This window comes from Rutidosis leptorrhynchoides, chromosome 5 (genome assembly GCF_046630445.1).
Source record: "Rutidosis leptorrhynchoides isolate AG116_Rl617_1_P2 chromosome 5, CSIRO_AGI_Rlap_v1, whole genome shotgun sequence".
NCBI classification, from domain to species: domain Eukaryota; kingdom Viridiplantae; phylum Streptophyta; class Magnoliopsida; order Asterales; family Asteraceae; genus Rutidosis; species Rutidosis leptorrhynchoides.
This window is the reverse complement of record NC_092337.1, coordinates 195,129,805-195,147,658: the sequence shown is the minus strand read 5'-3', so window position 1 is coordinate 195,147,658 and position 17,854 is coordinate 195,129,805. Positions and strand designations below refer to the sequence as shown.

The window sequence follows — 17,854 nt, the reverse complement described above, 5'->3', positions numbered from 1 at the left end:
AGGTTCCATATTCATTCGAATGGGCACTCGAAACGTCCATCCCGATCGAGCTAGACGAAGAAAATCAAATTAGACGCGTTAAAATAAAATAGGACTTCTCTCAATCACTGAATCCTTTTGTCACATGAGTTGTGAATTTGCAAAAGTATGCCATGATCCATAATCATGCCAAACATGAAAGGAAAATGCTTTACTCACACCCTTTTTACACATACATATTCACACACATAAAATAAAATATCAAATATCAAATATACCAATAATAGAAGAGAGATAAATAATAGAAAAAAATATATTCTTGAGTTGCGATTAATTAGTCAATCACCTAGTGATTGAATTTTTTTGGTGTGAAATTTGATTCACTGTAACATTGCTTAGCATGAAAACAACACAATTCAAAGAGAACCTTATTTTCATAATTGTAGTATACATTTATAATCCATACCCTCAAAAATAATAAACTAAAATGTGGGAAAATCCCATAAATACAGACTTGGTTAATGAAAGTAAAAAATATATATAAGAAAATAAAAGGTCAAATATGCAAAATACAAAAATAGGAGGTTACCTATCTACAAAGAGGGCTGTATTTGTACAAGAAACAAATCCAACTTAGTAAACTTCAACATTCCATTGTCCCTCCTTCTTCAACTGCTTCTTGTATTGTACCCAATCGATGCCTACCAATAATAAAAACAGAAAATTGCATATCAAGAAATAAGAAAAGATAGTCAATTTGGAGGGTATTTCAGTAATTTAACACCGCTTACCATCTTCGGCAGCCAATGTAACCATGATGTCATCAATACCCTTCTCCATGCCCTTAAGCCCACACATGTACACAAATGTGTTATCTTTTTTTAATAATTCCCATAGCTCTCTGTCATATTGAGCCATTCTTGTTTGAATGTACATTTTTTCGCCCTTTTCGTTAGTTTGCTCTCTACTGACAGCAAAGTCAACGCGTAGATTATCGGGTTTCATCTCCTTCATTTTCTCAAATTCCTAACAGATTTCACAAACCAATATCGAAATTTGGAGTCATTATTTTTACAACGTTGCAGGATGAATAATAATGAGGTTTTTTTTTTTTTTTTTTTACCTCTTTATATAACAAGGAACTACTTGTGGGAACTCCTAAAAAGAGCCATGCCAAACCATTAAACTGCAATTTTAGATGTAAAGTTGAGAGAATATATACTTTGAACATTTGATTACAGAATATTATTTGAAAAAATTCATTGAAAAGACAAATTGTACCTGATAGTCTTCGTGCTTTTCAAAGAACATTTTCCACATAAACGAACGGAAAGGAGCAATACCAGTTCCTGTTGCAAGCTGAAACCATACAAGTTCGTTAGCAATGAAAACATGTTTTATTATGATCATAGAAATTGCAACATATCCTCCTTTTTTTGGAACATTCTAGTGAATTATTTTAGGGTTGGCCTTATTGAAAGTAGTTTAGATAGTTCCCAACATAAAATGTTACAATTTGTAAAAACAGTGTAAGTATGAAAATCTTATTAAAGGGAAAAACACAAACCATTATAACAGTTGCATTAGGATCCTTTGGCATAAGCATTTCTTTTCCAACTGGGCCGGTAATTTGCACCTCAGCTCCCGGCTTTAGATCACCTGAATTACAAACATAACTTCTTAAAATAAACATTCACACTACAAAAGCAGAACCTAAAACGAATATAACTTATTCTTACATAAAAAGTTCGAACAAACTCCTTTAACTTCTACGCCTTGGTCATTTGTGTAGACGAGTCTTTTTACACATAAAGATACCTAAATAAAATACCATGTTTAGAAACTCAAATTACACCATCATAACAAATCACTTCAGCATTATAGTGGCAGACTTCTATTTTTTCTTTTTAACTTTTTTAAATTACATAATAATAATACGATTAACTTGTTCTAAGTGCTTACAGTTTTGGAGTCACCAAAGTCACCGATAGCACTGCTAGCAATGGAATACAATCTCAATTTATGTGGCTTTCCGTTCTTGGGATCAATCCCGTCTGGAATCACACCAATCGATTGTCCTTCCTTGTATGGGATCTCACCTAATTAACCGAAAATAAACAATTTTATATGATGTCACTTAGCTTATTAATTTTGGTTGATAAACTAATTAGTTTGACTTATGAGAGTCACAACATACGTACCCTCAGTGGTGAAGACCATATGCCAAGTTTCACCGGGGGCATCATCGCCGGTGATCTTCGTGTTTAAAAGGCACCGACCGACATATGGTTCCTTTGGGCGGTATTTATTTGTAACCACACCCTCTTCTTGTTTCTTTGATATTTTCTCTACTTTAGCTGGAGGAGCCTCAGTATCTTGTACAATTTGGGCTCTAATTGATAGTGATTTACCACTTGATGATACATTTTTGTAACATGGCACCTAAACGTCAACAAAGACAAAATTTTCAGAAAACTACAACACATAGAAATGATAAAAATTATCATACACATAGCTTCCTACAGGTAAACGAATAAGGTTTCGCTGTTTAGGCCTATCTAGGTATCCATAACAGTTTTCGGACCTCAAATACAAAATCTATGGCTTATGCAAAATAATAAAAAATCCTTTTAGTTCAAAGCAATCCATCTACAAGCCAAATTTGTAGTTATTATAGTATTACTAAAGATCATGGTTTTGTGATTGATTCTTATCAGCACTCTTAGAAGCAAATTGCAACAAGTTTTTGGTCACATTATCTGGGAAGTTTATTTGTCATTGAAATTTATATTTTAAGGTACAAACTTATAGCTACCTAATAGCTTTCATGTTTGATATATCTATGAACATTATTGCTCACATATCTTAATGGTACAATCTAATCAAATTTATATGAAGTATTATCAAATTGATGCTACATAAATAATAAATAACATTATTCAAAATTCAAAAACTTGAAAAATATATAAGCTAAAGTATAGCAAGTGTGGAGTGCAAATCTCTAATTATCTACTAATGAAAACTAAATATACCAAACTAAGCCAAACGTGTCCATGTATTGGCCTTTTGGCCCATTTCGTGTCTAATAAATATTTATTCTGCTTTTCAAAAAAAAATATACCAAACTAAGCAAAACCCATTACAATAAATTTATAACATGCAAAACTAACATCATTAAGTATAATAAAAAAGTGAAATTTCGGTACAAGTACCTTGGTAAAAGAGACTCTATCTTGAGAGATGAGTGATGATGTTCTAGATGATATAGCAGTGGATTTTGAAGATGAAAGGGAGATAATAGCACTAACTGAAGAAGAAGAAGCCATATTGACTGATTGAATAATATGAAGATTGAAAAGAGTATAGCGAAATGAAGATATAGTATGAGTGATGAAAAAATGTGATTGTGAGTGAAATGGATATTTTGTTAATTTTGAATGGAGGAAATTAGAAGCAGATGTGAGGATAAGAAATCTCTGTTGTATTTTTACACTTGTGAGTAGGGATCCACCAGATATATAATGAGTAAGGATTATATAAATGGATATGGATGTTGATATGAATGAACCTAAATGAATACGGATATGAATATGGATGCAAAACTTTCATCCATTGATATATACATATACACCCGAAATAAATTTATAAATATATAAATATAGATATATGCAGACAAATTTACTATTATAAATGCATTTATAATTACACATATATATTTCTTGAAATTATATAATGAATTAACCATGGAATATTGCAATAAAACACGTATATATAATTAAAGATGCATAAAAATTACGCATTTAATTTGTCATACTCTATGTTTAATAGTAAGTTTAACAAATTGTGTTATATTTTCGACAAATATTACACGTTTTTATGGATATATTTTAATTATGTCACATTATATAAATTTTTGTTATATTACGTTTAATTCTAATCACAAATTATTAAATATTATAACATTTTTTTATTATTCAATGGATATACATTAACCCGCTTAATCCATTGAATATGGATATGGATGGATGAACTGAAATTAAACGGATATGAATATGGATATAGATTGACAAAAACTAAATGGATATGGATATGAATATGGATACGGCCTCACCCGATCCATATCCGATCCATTGCCATCCCTACTTGTGAGTTTATGTGGCCACAATCATGATTTCTGTTCTACTATAATTATACATTAATATTAATATACATTAATTATATTATATTATACTCTTAAAAAAGTAAATGCATACATTCATGATCTTTAGACTGTCTACAATGCAGGCGTGTTGTACGGATTTTGGACCCAACACACCACCTAACACGGGTTAGCGCGGTGTGTTGGGGGTGTAAGGGACACGCGTGCTGGAAGTTAGCACACAACAAATGGCCGCGTGTTTGTACCCTTTTGCCGACGTGGACTCACCCCACCCACATACCATGCAACGGAAACTTTTTATTTTTATTTTTTTTGATTTCTAGCCCTCATCTCGATATATATACATATACTAGTGAAATGACCCGTGAAACTACGAGTTTGTTTAAACAAAACAGTTTAATTATATGTTTTAGGTATTAAATGAATGTAAATGTTAAAGTTGTTTAGTTTAATGATCCATGGAACTACGGATTCCGACTAAGAAACTTGTCGTTGTTTTTACAAACATATTGACGTACTTAACTTAATCAGAATAAATGAACTACATTCATTATCTCACCATCATCTTCCAATTTTTATTAGATCAGAATAAATGAATTACATTGATTATCTCACCATCCTCTTCCAATTTTCATCAGATTTACTTTTTCCTAGTCATAAAAAAATAAGTATACTTATGTGGAATTTTATCAAAAATTGAATCTTAGTAGATCATGAGTATTTAGATGCATGGTAAGTATACTTATGAGGAATTTTATCAAAAATTAGTTAGGAAAAAAATATTAGACTATATATAATATAATATAGTAACAGTAATAATAAGAATTGTAATATTAACATAAGTTAGAGCTTGTTTATCTTTTTCTCATTATTTTTTTGTATGAACATAGATGACAAGAACAATGAAATCAACACTACAACAAATGAACCTCCATAATCAACAACATGCTCGTTTCCTGCGACTTTGTTAATCATATGTAGTAGCGTTACAAGGAGAAACTGTGACAACAACAAAGGAGGAGGTCACTAAAACACTTGAAAGTGTGAGCGCTCTAATATTACTAACGAACATGACTTGTATAACTTTGCAAAGTGTAGATGAACAAAGTTACCCTTTTTGATAATCTAATCATTTTACCCATACCTTACTCCATATCCATCATTCTTCTGCAATAACCATTTCATTTTAAGCAACATTCCATTTAACACATCATCATATCATTTATAGATTTACAGTGTAATTTACAAATTTTACCTATAACCCAATTTATTCCGTCATTTCATCGAACACCAAGTAGATGCCTATTCATAACATTATTAAGTGTCTGATACATAATAATGCACAATCGAACCCTGCAAAATTACAACAATATAAATGAATACTTCTATACAATATGAACATTAAGTCAAACAATAACAAAAACAGAGCAGGAAACGAAAATTTGAATGTTAAACATCTAAACCTGAAAAAATTGAATTAGCCAAACTCGATTCACCTGCATATAAAATATTGCACTACTTACAACTTACATAAACAAGATGAACTAAATGGGTCTAATGTAAATGGGTCAAAACAGAACATGAATCAAAATAGAGAATGTGTAAAGGCCATACAAAACATAAACAAACCTGTAAATGCTATCTATTATGAACATAACCTTTTCTATACACATAGTACAATGCATTATTTTCCCTAAGGTTGAAGAAACACGACCACGTTTAACCACAACACCTTAACTTGAAGATTACGTATCCTTTCGCTTCTATAAATGAGTACCATACAGTTACAAAGTTATATAGACATTAGACATGTTACTTCAAAAAGAAACTTATATATGAAAATCTATTTACAAATGTTATTAGTAATGTAACAATCAATTGAAAACAATACCATACAATGCTATATAAAATGCTACCTATACTTAAAAGAACTACCCATCTACTTCAAACAAATCCACTATCAAGAGCTACAATGCCTTTTCAATAAAAGACAGACTTTGCATATACACACAATTAAACGTTATATGTTACCTCTTTCATTTTTCATCACCTATAGCAAGTCGTTTAGCATATGCGTCACACCCCAATAGTTGTAAAGGTAAAGGTAACAAAATTAATTCGCAAATACCTGATTCATTTGCAAGGAAAATACTATCGGGCTAAATAATCTTTCAGATTTGTTAACATTTTCATCACTATCAAATAATACCTTTGAAATTTTGTTTCGTCGCAATGGGCTATAACAGAAGCTTCTGCAGATTTCCAACTCCACCTCAACCTAGAAAACTACAACAAATATCCATTCCCAATGTTTTACCCATTAGACTGTAACCACTGTAATTGGATAGTTCAACCACTCCCGTATTCAAGTATTTTCCACATTATTCTACGTATGTATAATGTATATATAGTTCACTTCGTAAACTTATCTCCAGTAAATATCAAGGAACTTTAAAAACAAATTAATAAGTCAAGATAAAACTACTCACCATTTTATGCCCCTCGCATACAATCTGGTTCAACAGCTGCAAAAGTGTAACAAAAGCAAACACATGGATTAATGATATGATATACTATATAATATTTTTTGAAATTGAAAGTCTATAAAAACAAACTCCTTCATGAAAAATTGACATGGGCACCAAATATACCCATTCAACACTCGTATATCCTTCATCTAAAAGACAAACAAAAAGCAATCGACAACATCCTTACTTGATTGCGTTCATCGATCATATAATATTTTTGTTGGAATCCCAGTCGACCACTACACAACTTCTTACCTATCCATCTACCTATATAGTTGCGACTGAAAAGTATATGAGAACCATAAAAAAAAGAAATTTTCACAAACACTTGGAGTGCATCGAATAGTGAGATGAACCCATAAAAAGGGACATAGATCGCTAACATCTTCGATCGATAACATTAAAAGCCACCAAATATAAAAAGAGAATCAGATGAAAGGAACCCTAACCTGTAACCGTCCATCGACACTACCACGAATAGCGATAGGGTGGCGGTTTGTAGAAAAATTTGTACCATCTACTTCAGAATTTCGTTAGGGATTTATTGGTGGTGGTGGCATCACCTAATACGGCCGGAATATACCGTATACGACCTTCAAAAGGGAGCAGTGGTGTTTGAGATTTCATGAGAGAGACATCCGTTTTTCAATTTGCACGCGAGATAGAGAGAAAGATGGATTTGTGAAGACGTTAGTTTCAATATACTCCGTATATTTTGATATTTAATAATTATTAATACAATTAATATTACATCATCTGAGTTGTCAAGTACAAATTTTGAAAGATGTTACAATCTTAAAAGCAATTTGTCACAACCCATTAATCTTATGGCCCAATCCACTAAGTTTGTAGCCTAATATGTCAAAATCAAAGAAGGCCCAAGAACTTCATGGAAGTTCACTAGAACTTTCCCATGAGTTCTTTCATGGAATGGTATAGAATGTCCATGGAAATATCTAGACACATGAAGATTTTAGTTCTTAGATCTTAGCCATCCATTGTATTTAATCATAGCCATCCATTTTGTGATATGAGTAGTATAAATAGGGGTGGCCTCATTTGGCACACCACACCTCAAATCTCAAACATTCTCTCTTGAAAAGCATTCTCAAGCAATATAAGTATTTTCTTCAATTCCACTTGTTCTATAATATTTTCTCTTTTGATTACTTGAATCATTATAAGTTCCGAGTAAGGCTGACTTAGTAGAGATTAAGTGCCGCACGTGAGCTTATTGAGATAAGTCCGTGACATTTGGTATCAAGAGCCAGGTCGATTCAATGAGATGGCAACAAGTGGTGTGATGGGTTATGAGACTCGTGGCCGGGTAGAGACTCGCCAAGGAGCCAAGAAGAACCGAGGTACGTCCAAAGACTTTGTCGCAAACTTGGACAAAAGGATCAAGGATGTAGAGACATCCATGGACGACGTGAAAGCAAAGGTCGAAGACGTCCACCAACGTTTGGATGGTTTGGACGGGGACTTTGACGAATTGAAAGATGATTGCAAGAGTGCAATCAACGTGCTAGACGTTGACATGAGACGTGAGATCCATGACTTAAGGGGCATGCTCATGGGTGAGATTACGAAGTTGCGAGGCGAAATGGAGGGGGAGGTCTCCACTATTCACCAAAGCCACTCTTGTTTGAGATTCATGGCTAGTGGGGGTGGAAACACTGGATGCAATGCTCCGAAGGTGGACGTTCCCAAGCCATCACCGTTCGTGGGGAAGCGGAAAGCCCGAGCGGTTGATGATTTTATATGGGAGATGGAACAATACTTGGAGGGAGTCAACATAGTGGATGATGCAATGAAGATCAAGACGGCAACCCGTTACTTGAAGGATACCGCAGCATTATGGTGGCGTCGTCGATATGGAGATATCGAGAAAGGTACGGTTACTATTGATACTTGGGATGATTTCCTTACTGAACTTAGGAATCAATTCTACCCCAAGAATGCTCAAAAGGATGCGATGAGTCGTCTACGTAAATTACCTCATTCCGGGACAATTCGGGAGTATATTAAAGAATTCACGAACCTTAGCCTGGAGGTCCCAGATATTCCCGATGATATTCTTCTCTTCTATTTTCTCGATGGTTTGCAACCTTGGGCTAAAACGGAGCTGAAGAGACGGGGAGTCCAAGACCTTGCCACCGCAATTGCTCAAGCGGAGGCACTAGTCGACCATGCTAATAGGAAAGATTCGTTCAAGTCAAAAGATAAGAAGGTGAGCCATGAGAAAGGTGGGGGAGATAAGTCTAACGACCCGTCCTAATCCACAAGGACGAATACATTACATTTGGTTACATTGCGAGGTACTAGACCTCTATATGATACATTTTACAAACATTACATTCGTTTTTGAAAAGACAATCTTTCATTACATCGAAAGTTGACGGCATGCATAACATTTTATAATATATCTAACTATAATTGACTTAATAATAATCTTGATGAACTCAACGACTCGAATGCAACGTCTTTTGAAATATGTCCTGAATGACTCCAAGTAATGTCTCTAAAATGAGCAAGTGCACAGCGGAAGATTTCTTTCATACTTGAGAATAAACATGCTTTAAAGTGTCAACAAAAAGGTTGGTGAGTTCATTAGTTTAACATAAATAATCCTTTCCTAATTTTAATAGACCACAAGATTTCATACTTCCATTTCTCATAATCATACGTCCCATGCATAGAGACAAAAATATCATTCATATGGATTGAACACCTGGTAACCGACATTCACAATATGTATATAAGAATATCCCCATCATTCCGGGATCCTCCTTCGGACATGATATAAATTTCGAAGTACTAAAGCATCCGGTACTTTGGATGGGGCTTGTTGGGCCCGATAGATCTATCTTTAGAGTTCGCGTCAATTAGGGTGTCTGTTCCCTAATTCTTAGATTACCAGACTTAATAAAAAGGAGCATATTCGATTTCGATCATTCAACCATATAATGTAGTTTCGATTACTTGTGTCTATTTCGTAAAACATTTATAAAAGCGCATGCATTCTCAGTCCCAAAAATATATATTGCAAAAGCATTTAAAAAGGGAGTGATGAAACTCACTATAATGTATTTTGTAGTAAAAATACATATGACGACATTGAACAATGCAGGGTTGGCCTCGGATTCACGAACCTATATCAAGTATTAACACATTATAGTATAAATCAATTAAGTTTATATATTTGTTATGTATTAATTATTCTTATAATATATTATGATACTTATTTGATATTTAATTAATGTTATATCAATAATATTAGTTGAAACATAATTTTTATGTAATATTAGTATATTTTATGTTATAATATATTTACATATATATCTTTTGTTTTGCAAAATTAATAATCGTAGAAATACCTGACTAAGGGTAATAATAATAATACTAATAGTATGATACTAGTAATAATAATGATAATAATGATTATCATACTTATATGGTGATAATAATATTTATAATACTAATAATAACAATCATAAAAACAATACTATTAAATGATCATAAATTCTTATTTTAGTAATAATAATAGTAATAATTATATTACTGCTAATAATAACAATAATAATAATAATATTAATTTTAGAAATGAGAACTACCTTCAAAGAGCTTTTCTAATAAAAACTGCCCCAAACAGGGCTCGAACTCGAGACCTCTCGCCCACCAGCAAACACCCTTAACAATTCTGCCATCCATGTTTTTCTGACTTATAAGGCAACCCAAACATATATATCTAGTCTTTCTTTCATCTTAGTACATCATCTTCTTCACCAAGTTTAAAATCAAACGGGGGCAAAAACTCAACAACAATCGAACGGGTTTTCATTTATGACTTGTAAACAACATGAAACAAAAAAAAAATGTGTTCATGATATAAAAAAAATTGAGAAAAAAAAACACAAAAAATCCTACTGCTTGCTTGTAGCTCGAAAAAAAATATTTTGTTTTTCAATTTTGAGTTCGTTTTGGACAATCTTTACAACATGAAACATGTTTCAAATCATTCCTAAAATCTATCAAAATCATCAATTTAACTTAAAACATCAAAACAAGCTCTAATTTCTCCAAGAACAAAACAGTTGACTTTTGACAATTTAACTTTGACTCGCAAATTCGAATTCGTTATTAAGAATTGGAACTTGAGATTTTGCAGGAAGTTTAAGTAAATGATTCCTAACAACTCTGCATTTTTTGTTTTTGAAATTTGTTTCGAATTTACGTTAGTGTATATTACTGTGAAGAACTCAAGAACTCAAAAATTGATTTTTAGATTAAAAGTGTTATAGGTTATGATTACAACATGAATTGTGTTGCAAATCATTCCTATAATCTTTATGGATCATCAAATTAACTGGAGATATCAAAACAAACTCGAATTTGATTCAAGAACACATAGTTGACTTTTAAAACCAAAACTTTGACTCTAAAATTAGAGATTAATAGAAAGAATTGAGGATTGAAAACTTACAGATAGTTTAGATAGATGATTCCTAACAAGACTGTATTATTACATTTTGAAAATTCATTCAAAATCAAAATATGATGAAAAAGATAAATGTACAGAGTGTGGAGCTTATTTTCTGGGTTTTTCAGTTTTATTCAATCACTGAATGCAATAGACAATATATAGCAAAGGATTTCTGTTTTGAATTGTGATTGAAGCAGACTCATAAAAAACTCCGACAGATACAAAAATCATATACAGTAGGGATGTGGATGTGAAACTGAATGGTACTAGTTCTTGATTTTTTTTAATTAAATTAATATTAATAATTGATAATATATTAATAATAATAATTATTATATAAGTACTAATGATACAAAATTCATAAAAATGATAATAATAATACTATTAGTGTTAATAATAATAAATTGTATTAGTTTCTAATAATTTATACGTTGTCACCCGTCTTACGTCCCGGTTCCGGTTTCTCGAACGCATTTTCGTATGCTTAGAAAACTGATACCTTACATTTCGCGAATTGTACCTTTATTAATAATTAGACTTAAATTAATGGAAAACTAACCCACTCAAAGTGTAACTTAATCTTTTGAGTGTTTTGGTCATTTACTTCTATAAATCATAGTCTCGTTATTTATCAAAGCATATTTAATAATATTAAATCAAAACGTTTTATGACTAATTTGATATTATTATTCATCACTTTGTAAAATAAAAATATATTTTCATTTAAAATATAAACTTGTACATACCGTATATAATGGAAATATTAATGTAATAATATAATATTTAGTTTTTCAAAACTAATAATAGTTCAAAAGTTTATTTTAAATTCGTTTAGAAAATCTTATAACACGTAACGTTTATACTTTAAACTTAATTTGATATAATTCATTTATGCGCCAACGTTTAGTTTAATTTCCTTAAACTTTCTAAATAATATATCTTAATATCGATCAAATCAAATAACAAGTGTTGCTATCGTTTACATAAATAATTTGTAATCAAATATGTATTTAATATACATAAACACGTTTTAAATACACGTTGCAAGTTATTTAAATATATCTTAACAATTAATATTCAACTTACGTTATTTAACAAAGACATTTTAATAACCAAGTTATATTACATTGGAAAACGTTTTCGCACGTTTGTAAATAGATCAATCAAATAATATGAAATTCAATTCTCCACTAACATTTGTCTGACACTAGATAAGTGATACTTTGTTTTCATTTGAAAATCACTTTATCATTTATTCCGAATACCGTTAAAAACAAACGATTTCTCAAATTAACGTGGACCTCATAACAGAGACACGTAATCATAATTCAATGTATCTGATAATTCAATCATATGATATTATCTTTTAATTTCATCAATAACTATATTAACTTATATTGAAACAAAATACGTTCATGTAAAGTATTATATGTCTAATACTTTGTTAACGTTTTCAACTAATAAGTTTATATTATATATACATATCAATACACACATAAATGTTCGTGAATCGTTGAGCATAGTCAAAGGGTAATTGATTACATGAATATAGATTTCAAAACTTTCGAGACTCAACATTACAGATTTTGCTTATCGTGTCGGAAACATATAAAGATTAAAGTTTAAATTTGATCGGAAATTTCCGGGTCATCACAGTACCTACCCGTTAAAGAAATTTCGTCCCGAAATTTGATCGAGGTCGTCATGCTAACTATAAAAATGTCTTCATGACGAATATGAGTCAATGAATAGAGTTTTATCATCATTGAGTAATATAGATAAAACAATTTGATTACGTGAAGAGTATAAGGGAAGCTATCGCAGGAGAGTGAAATGAGTAACTGTATATTCGTTTTAACCGATGACGTAGTTATGATTTGTTTCCGGATTTCATGGAATTTAAAGAAAATCTTTGCGATAAGATTTGGTTCTTCGGTGATTAAGGAAATTTGGATCTTCTTTGATTAAATGCAATAATTTGTTGCGATCGCTCTGTCGGATATTTTACTATAAATCCATCCCCTTTGTTTCCTTATTTTCACAACTCACAACTTTTATTCTTTCTCCTCAATTCATACTTTAAAACATTTGTCAATATGCTCCATCCCGTTTTGATTCTTGATATACTCTTAACTTTCATATCTATCATTCTTCTTTTCCATCTACCGCCGGAAGAATCTATTCACTTATAATATACTCTGGGTTTTATAGTGTTCTTAGTTCTCCCGTGTCTTTATATTGCTATATGCATCGATATATACGGTTTATAAATTCTGGGTGGTTGTTGGGTTTTATATCTTTTCTTATATTTCGATGTCCCTACTTCTGTCTCCCCTAATCATTGTCATCCATTGTTAATGCTCTCTCCTATTTGCTGCTATTTATACTCCAATTTCTATTTTAGAGTTTTGTCCTTTCGTTTCTTCTTCTTGTGATCAAGCACCGCTTGTAATGGTCCAGAATTTGTAGATATGAATTTCGGAATGAACATTGTTAATGTTCTAAGAAGAAAATCGTAATGGTACGATCTTAATTTGATAAATTACCAGAATATCCGGAAAGATAGAACTATCAAGAAGATATGTTCTTAATATATTTAGAGATTGGGTAGAATGTAAGAGTCGTGTAAATGGCACATGATGACGATATGTTCTGTGAATTATCACGTTCCATTAGAAACTCAACATGAATTACTGTAATATAATCACGTTGATCAAATGTCATTATATTATACTAACTCATGCTTCAGTTCCCAACACTACTTCAAAATCATTTATATTTTCTACTCGAAGGTTTTAGAATTTAGAAACTAAAATAGTTTCTTTTATGATGTAACACAGATAACACAAAGAGATAACCAATTTCGGATAAGAAGAGTTTTGAAAATATCCTCAGAAATATCAAAGATATTTATGATGATATTTTCAGAATTTCTAACATCGAAGGTTGATGAAGAAAGATTTTCCACAAGATTTAATATGAGTATAGAGCAAGGTTTTCTCTAAAGATTTCATTGGATACATAATTATCTGGATTCTTTGAATATAGGGTTTGGTCCTTGTATTTTTCCTTGGCCTCCTTCATGGTTAGCTCAATCCGTTTTCCAGTTCCAACTTTTCTGAGCTTTTCCAACATGCTATTCTTTATTATCAAACTTCTGGCTGTTAAGATCGTTTACAGTTTTTACTGCTTCATTCAGATTTTTCAACATTTCGAGTATTGATTCGTAGACTGGGTGCTTTTCATAATTTCAGAATGGAAGGTCATAATTCTAAGAGATAAAGGTTATATGTATACCTATAACTGTTGTTGTAGAATTGTTGCGGGATTTAAAATACTGATTGCTGATTCCCGGTAATTGGTATGACAATACTCATTACAAGATGCAGACGAATATATGATAAGGTTTTAATGAACAGATATAATGGTTCTTCGAAGGAACTTAAGACAACGTGTAATGAAGTTGCTGGTAAGTTTACTGCTAATGTGGCGGAATATAAAAGGTTCCCCAAAAACGATGGCGAAAGGCATATTTATATATCAAGGCTATAATAAGGGTAATCCGAATGAAAGTCGAAGTTGACTTGCTGGAGCTGTGACAAAATTTGCTAATTGGGAAAGAGATTGCAAAGTTATTTTCGGCAATAACAACGTTAAAGGAATTAGCACAGCTACGTGTTAAATGTTTACTCAATTTTCGAGAGTTTTCAGGTGCATAACTATACGCATCAATCTTTTCTTCCGTAGACGAAGTGCGGTTGGTTCATCTTCTCAATTGAGGTGTTTTCAAGAAATATGAAATGTTTGAACGCAGATTGGAATCGTCAAGATACATATGAGGTTTAAGATGAAATCAAGTGGCAACTTGAAGAATTGTTTAGTTTCATAGGTTATAATCAATATTTTAATTCATTTTAATTTTCCAATGTTTTTAGTCCACAGTCGATAGTCCACAGTTAACAATCCACTGATTCATATATAGTTTAATATATAATATTCGAATTAATTAATACGTATCGTGACCCGTATACGTCTCAGACTCGATCACAACTCAAACTATATATATTATTATAGAATCAACCTCGACCCTGTATAGCTAACTCCCCCATTACTGCATATAGAGTGTCTATGGTTACTCCAAATAATATATATAGATGCGTCGATATGATATGTCAAAACCTTGTATACGTGTCCCGATATTTAAAGTGCGTAAAATAAATAACAGAAATTAAATGACGATAAATAAAGTGCGTAAAGTAAATAACAGAAATTAAATGACGATAAATAAAGTGCGTAAAGTAAATAACAGAAATTAAATGACGATAAATAAAATTGCGAGAATGTAAATTGCGATAATTAAATTGCGATAAATAAAGTGTAATCAGGTAGCTGGGAACAATTAGTTAGGAACAGTTAGCGTGGATTCTTAACAAAATTTCTCATAGTTAATTTGTTTGTTTCTAACAAATTTTATTTTGTCCAATGTTTTCTTCATTATGCCACTTGTTGGATTATGATAAATCAAAATCCAAATATGAAATTGGATGAATGTGGTTATTCTGTGGTGAACGGATTTGTATATCGGTGGACGTAAGTAGAATAGTAAACGACTGTTGAATTAGATTCGAAGAATGTACAGTGTAACTTATTAATGTGAAATCTAAATATTCCTCGGGTATTACCTAACCGTTAAAATATTTTCACCATTAACAGTTTGTACACAAGATTTTTTTTTTTTTAATTACAATCTTTATGAAAATATATATACATATATATCTTCTTCAGATGTAATCATGGATTTAATGAGTCAATATGATATTAAACTCATTTGATTTACCGTTGGAACAAAAAATATAATCTCTAAAACATTAGAGATTACATAATCGCCATGTCGAACGAAGATAAATGATGTAGAACGATATGTAAAACGATAATTATACTCAAGGTATAGAATGAGACGTCGAGGCATAGGTTGTTGATGGCACTGGTGTTGTTATTGATGGTACTGTTGGTGCCAGTGATGTTGTTGAAGCTGGTAATTTTTGCACCATATTCTCCAAATTGATTACTCGAGTGCGAAGTTCATTGACTTCTTCTATTATTCCGGGATGATTGTCGGTCGGTACGAGTGGATGAATAAGTTTAGAATTTTAGATAGAATACAATCGTGGTGAGATATTTGGGAAATGGGGGTGAAAATGGTGTTTCAGACTGGTTCGCCGGTAAGTGCTTCAGGTTCATTGCCAAGAGGTAAATTCGGTTGGTGGGTGGAAAGGATCGCCTTCCTCTCATCTCCATCGATTAAGTCGACTGCGAACCCATCAGATGAATTGGGGATGATTGATTGGTTGATTCATTCTGGTGACGTTGCCTCCGGAGCTTAGGTGAACATCCGTGTCGGAATAGCTGTCGGAATAACTATCGGATTAGCTATCGAAGTCTGAGGGACTCAAACTGGTTGAGGGATTCATCTCGTACGATCAGATGAAGTATTTTCGATAAGAAATAGATTATAGGATGTAGATTAGTACCCTGCAATACATAATTCACATATGCGTATACAATACTAAAATCCCATATGTTACGGAGGAATCTACGGAAGTTGTCAGACAAAGTCTACAGTACAAGATATGCTAAGATATGAATTAGCAGATACGCTAAGATACGAATTTTGTCTATACACTATTCATGCAATCATTGCAGTAAGATGTGTCTAAACTAAGAATGATAAGCAGGTAATTTTCTAAGGATGATAAATAGATGATTTTCGACAAAAAATGATAAGCAAAACTTTTGACATGCAGACACGGTCGAAGTCCAGACTCACTATTGCATCCTAACGACTATCAGTTAGACTCACTAATGCAAGACCTGGTTCGCTAAGACCACCGCTCTGATACCAACTCTAACGACCCGTCCTAATCCACAAGGACGAATACATTACATTTGGTTACATTGCGAGGTACTAGACCTCTATATGATACATTTTACAAACATTGCATTCGTTTTTGAAAAGACAATCTTTCATTACATCGAAAGTTGACGGCATGCATAACATTTTATAATATATCTAACTATAATTGACTTAATAATAATCTTGATGAAATCAACGACTCGAATGCAACGTCTTTTGAAATATGTCCTGAATGACTCCAAGTAATGTCTCTAAAATGAGCAAGTGCACAGCGGAAGATTTCTTTCATACCTGAGAATAAACATGCTTTAAAGTGTCAACCAAAAGGTTGGTAAGTTCATTAGTTTAACATAAATAATCCTTTCCTAATTTTAATAGACCACAAGATTTCATACTTCCATTTCTCATAATCATACGTCTCATGCATAGAGACAAAAATATCATTCATATGGATTGAACACCTGGTAATCGACATTCACAATATGTATATAAGAATATCCCCATCATTCCGGGATCCTCCTTCGGACATGATATAAATTTCGAAGTACTAAAGCATCCGGTACTTTGGATGGGGCTTGTTGGGCCCGATAGATCTATCTTTAGAGTTCGCGTCAATTAGGGTGTCTGTTCTCTAATTCTTAGATTACCAGACTTAATAAAAAGGAGCATATTCGATTTCGATCATTCAACCATATAATGTAGTTTCGATTACTTGTGTCTATTTCGTAAAACATTTATAAAAGCGCATGCATTCTCAGTCCCAAAAATATATATTGCAAAAGCATTTAAAA

At 32.1% G+C, this 17,854-nt stretch overlaps 1 protein-coding gene across 1 annotated transcript; it reads right to left on the bottom strand.

Moving 5' to 3' along the window:
• Positions 1-394: 394 nt before the first annotated feature.
• Positions 395-3,430, bottom strand: LOC139846495 (ferredoxin--NADP reductase, leaf-type isozyme, chloroplastic-like). Its single transcript, XM_071835979.1, has 9 exons — positions 3,192-3,430; positions 2,181-2,421; positions 1,942-2,078; positions 1,719-1,797; positions 1,547-1,638; positions 1,261-1,338; positions 1,103-1,165; positions 771-1,005; positions 395-680 (listed from the first exon to the last, which is right to left on the bottom strand). The coding sequence occupies exons 1-9, from the start codon at positions 3,303-3,305 to the stop codon at positions 613-615; spliced, it is 1,107 nt and encodes a 368-aa protein (XP_071692080.1). The 5' UTR covers positions 3,306-3,430; the 3' UTR covers positions 395-612.
• Positions 3,431-17,854: the final 14,424 nt, after the last annotated feature.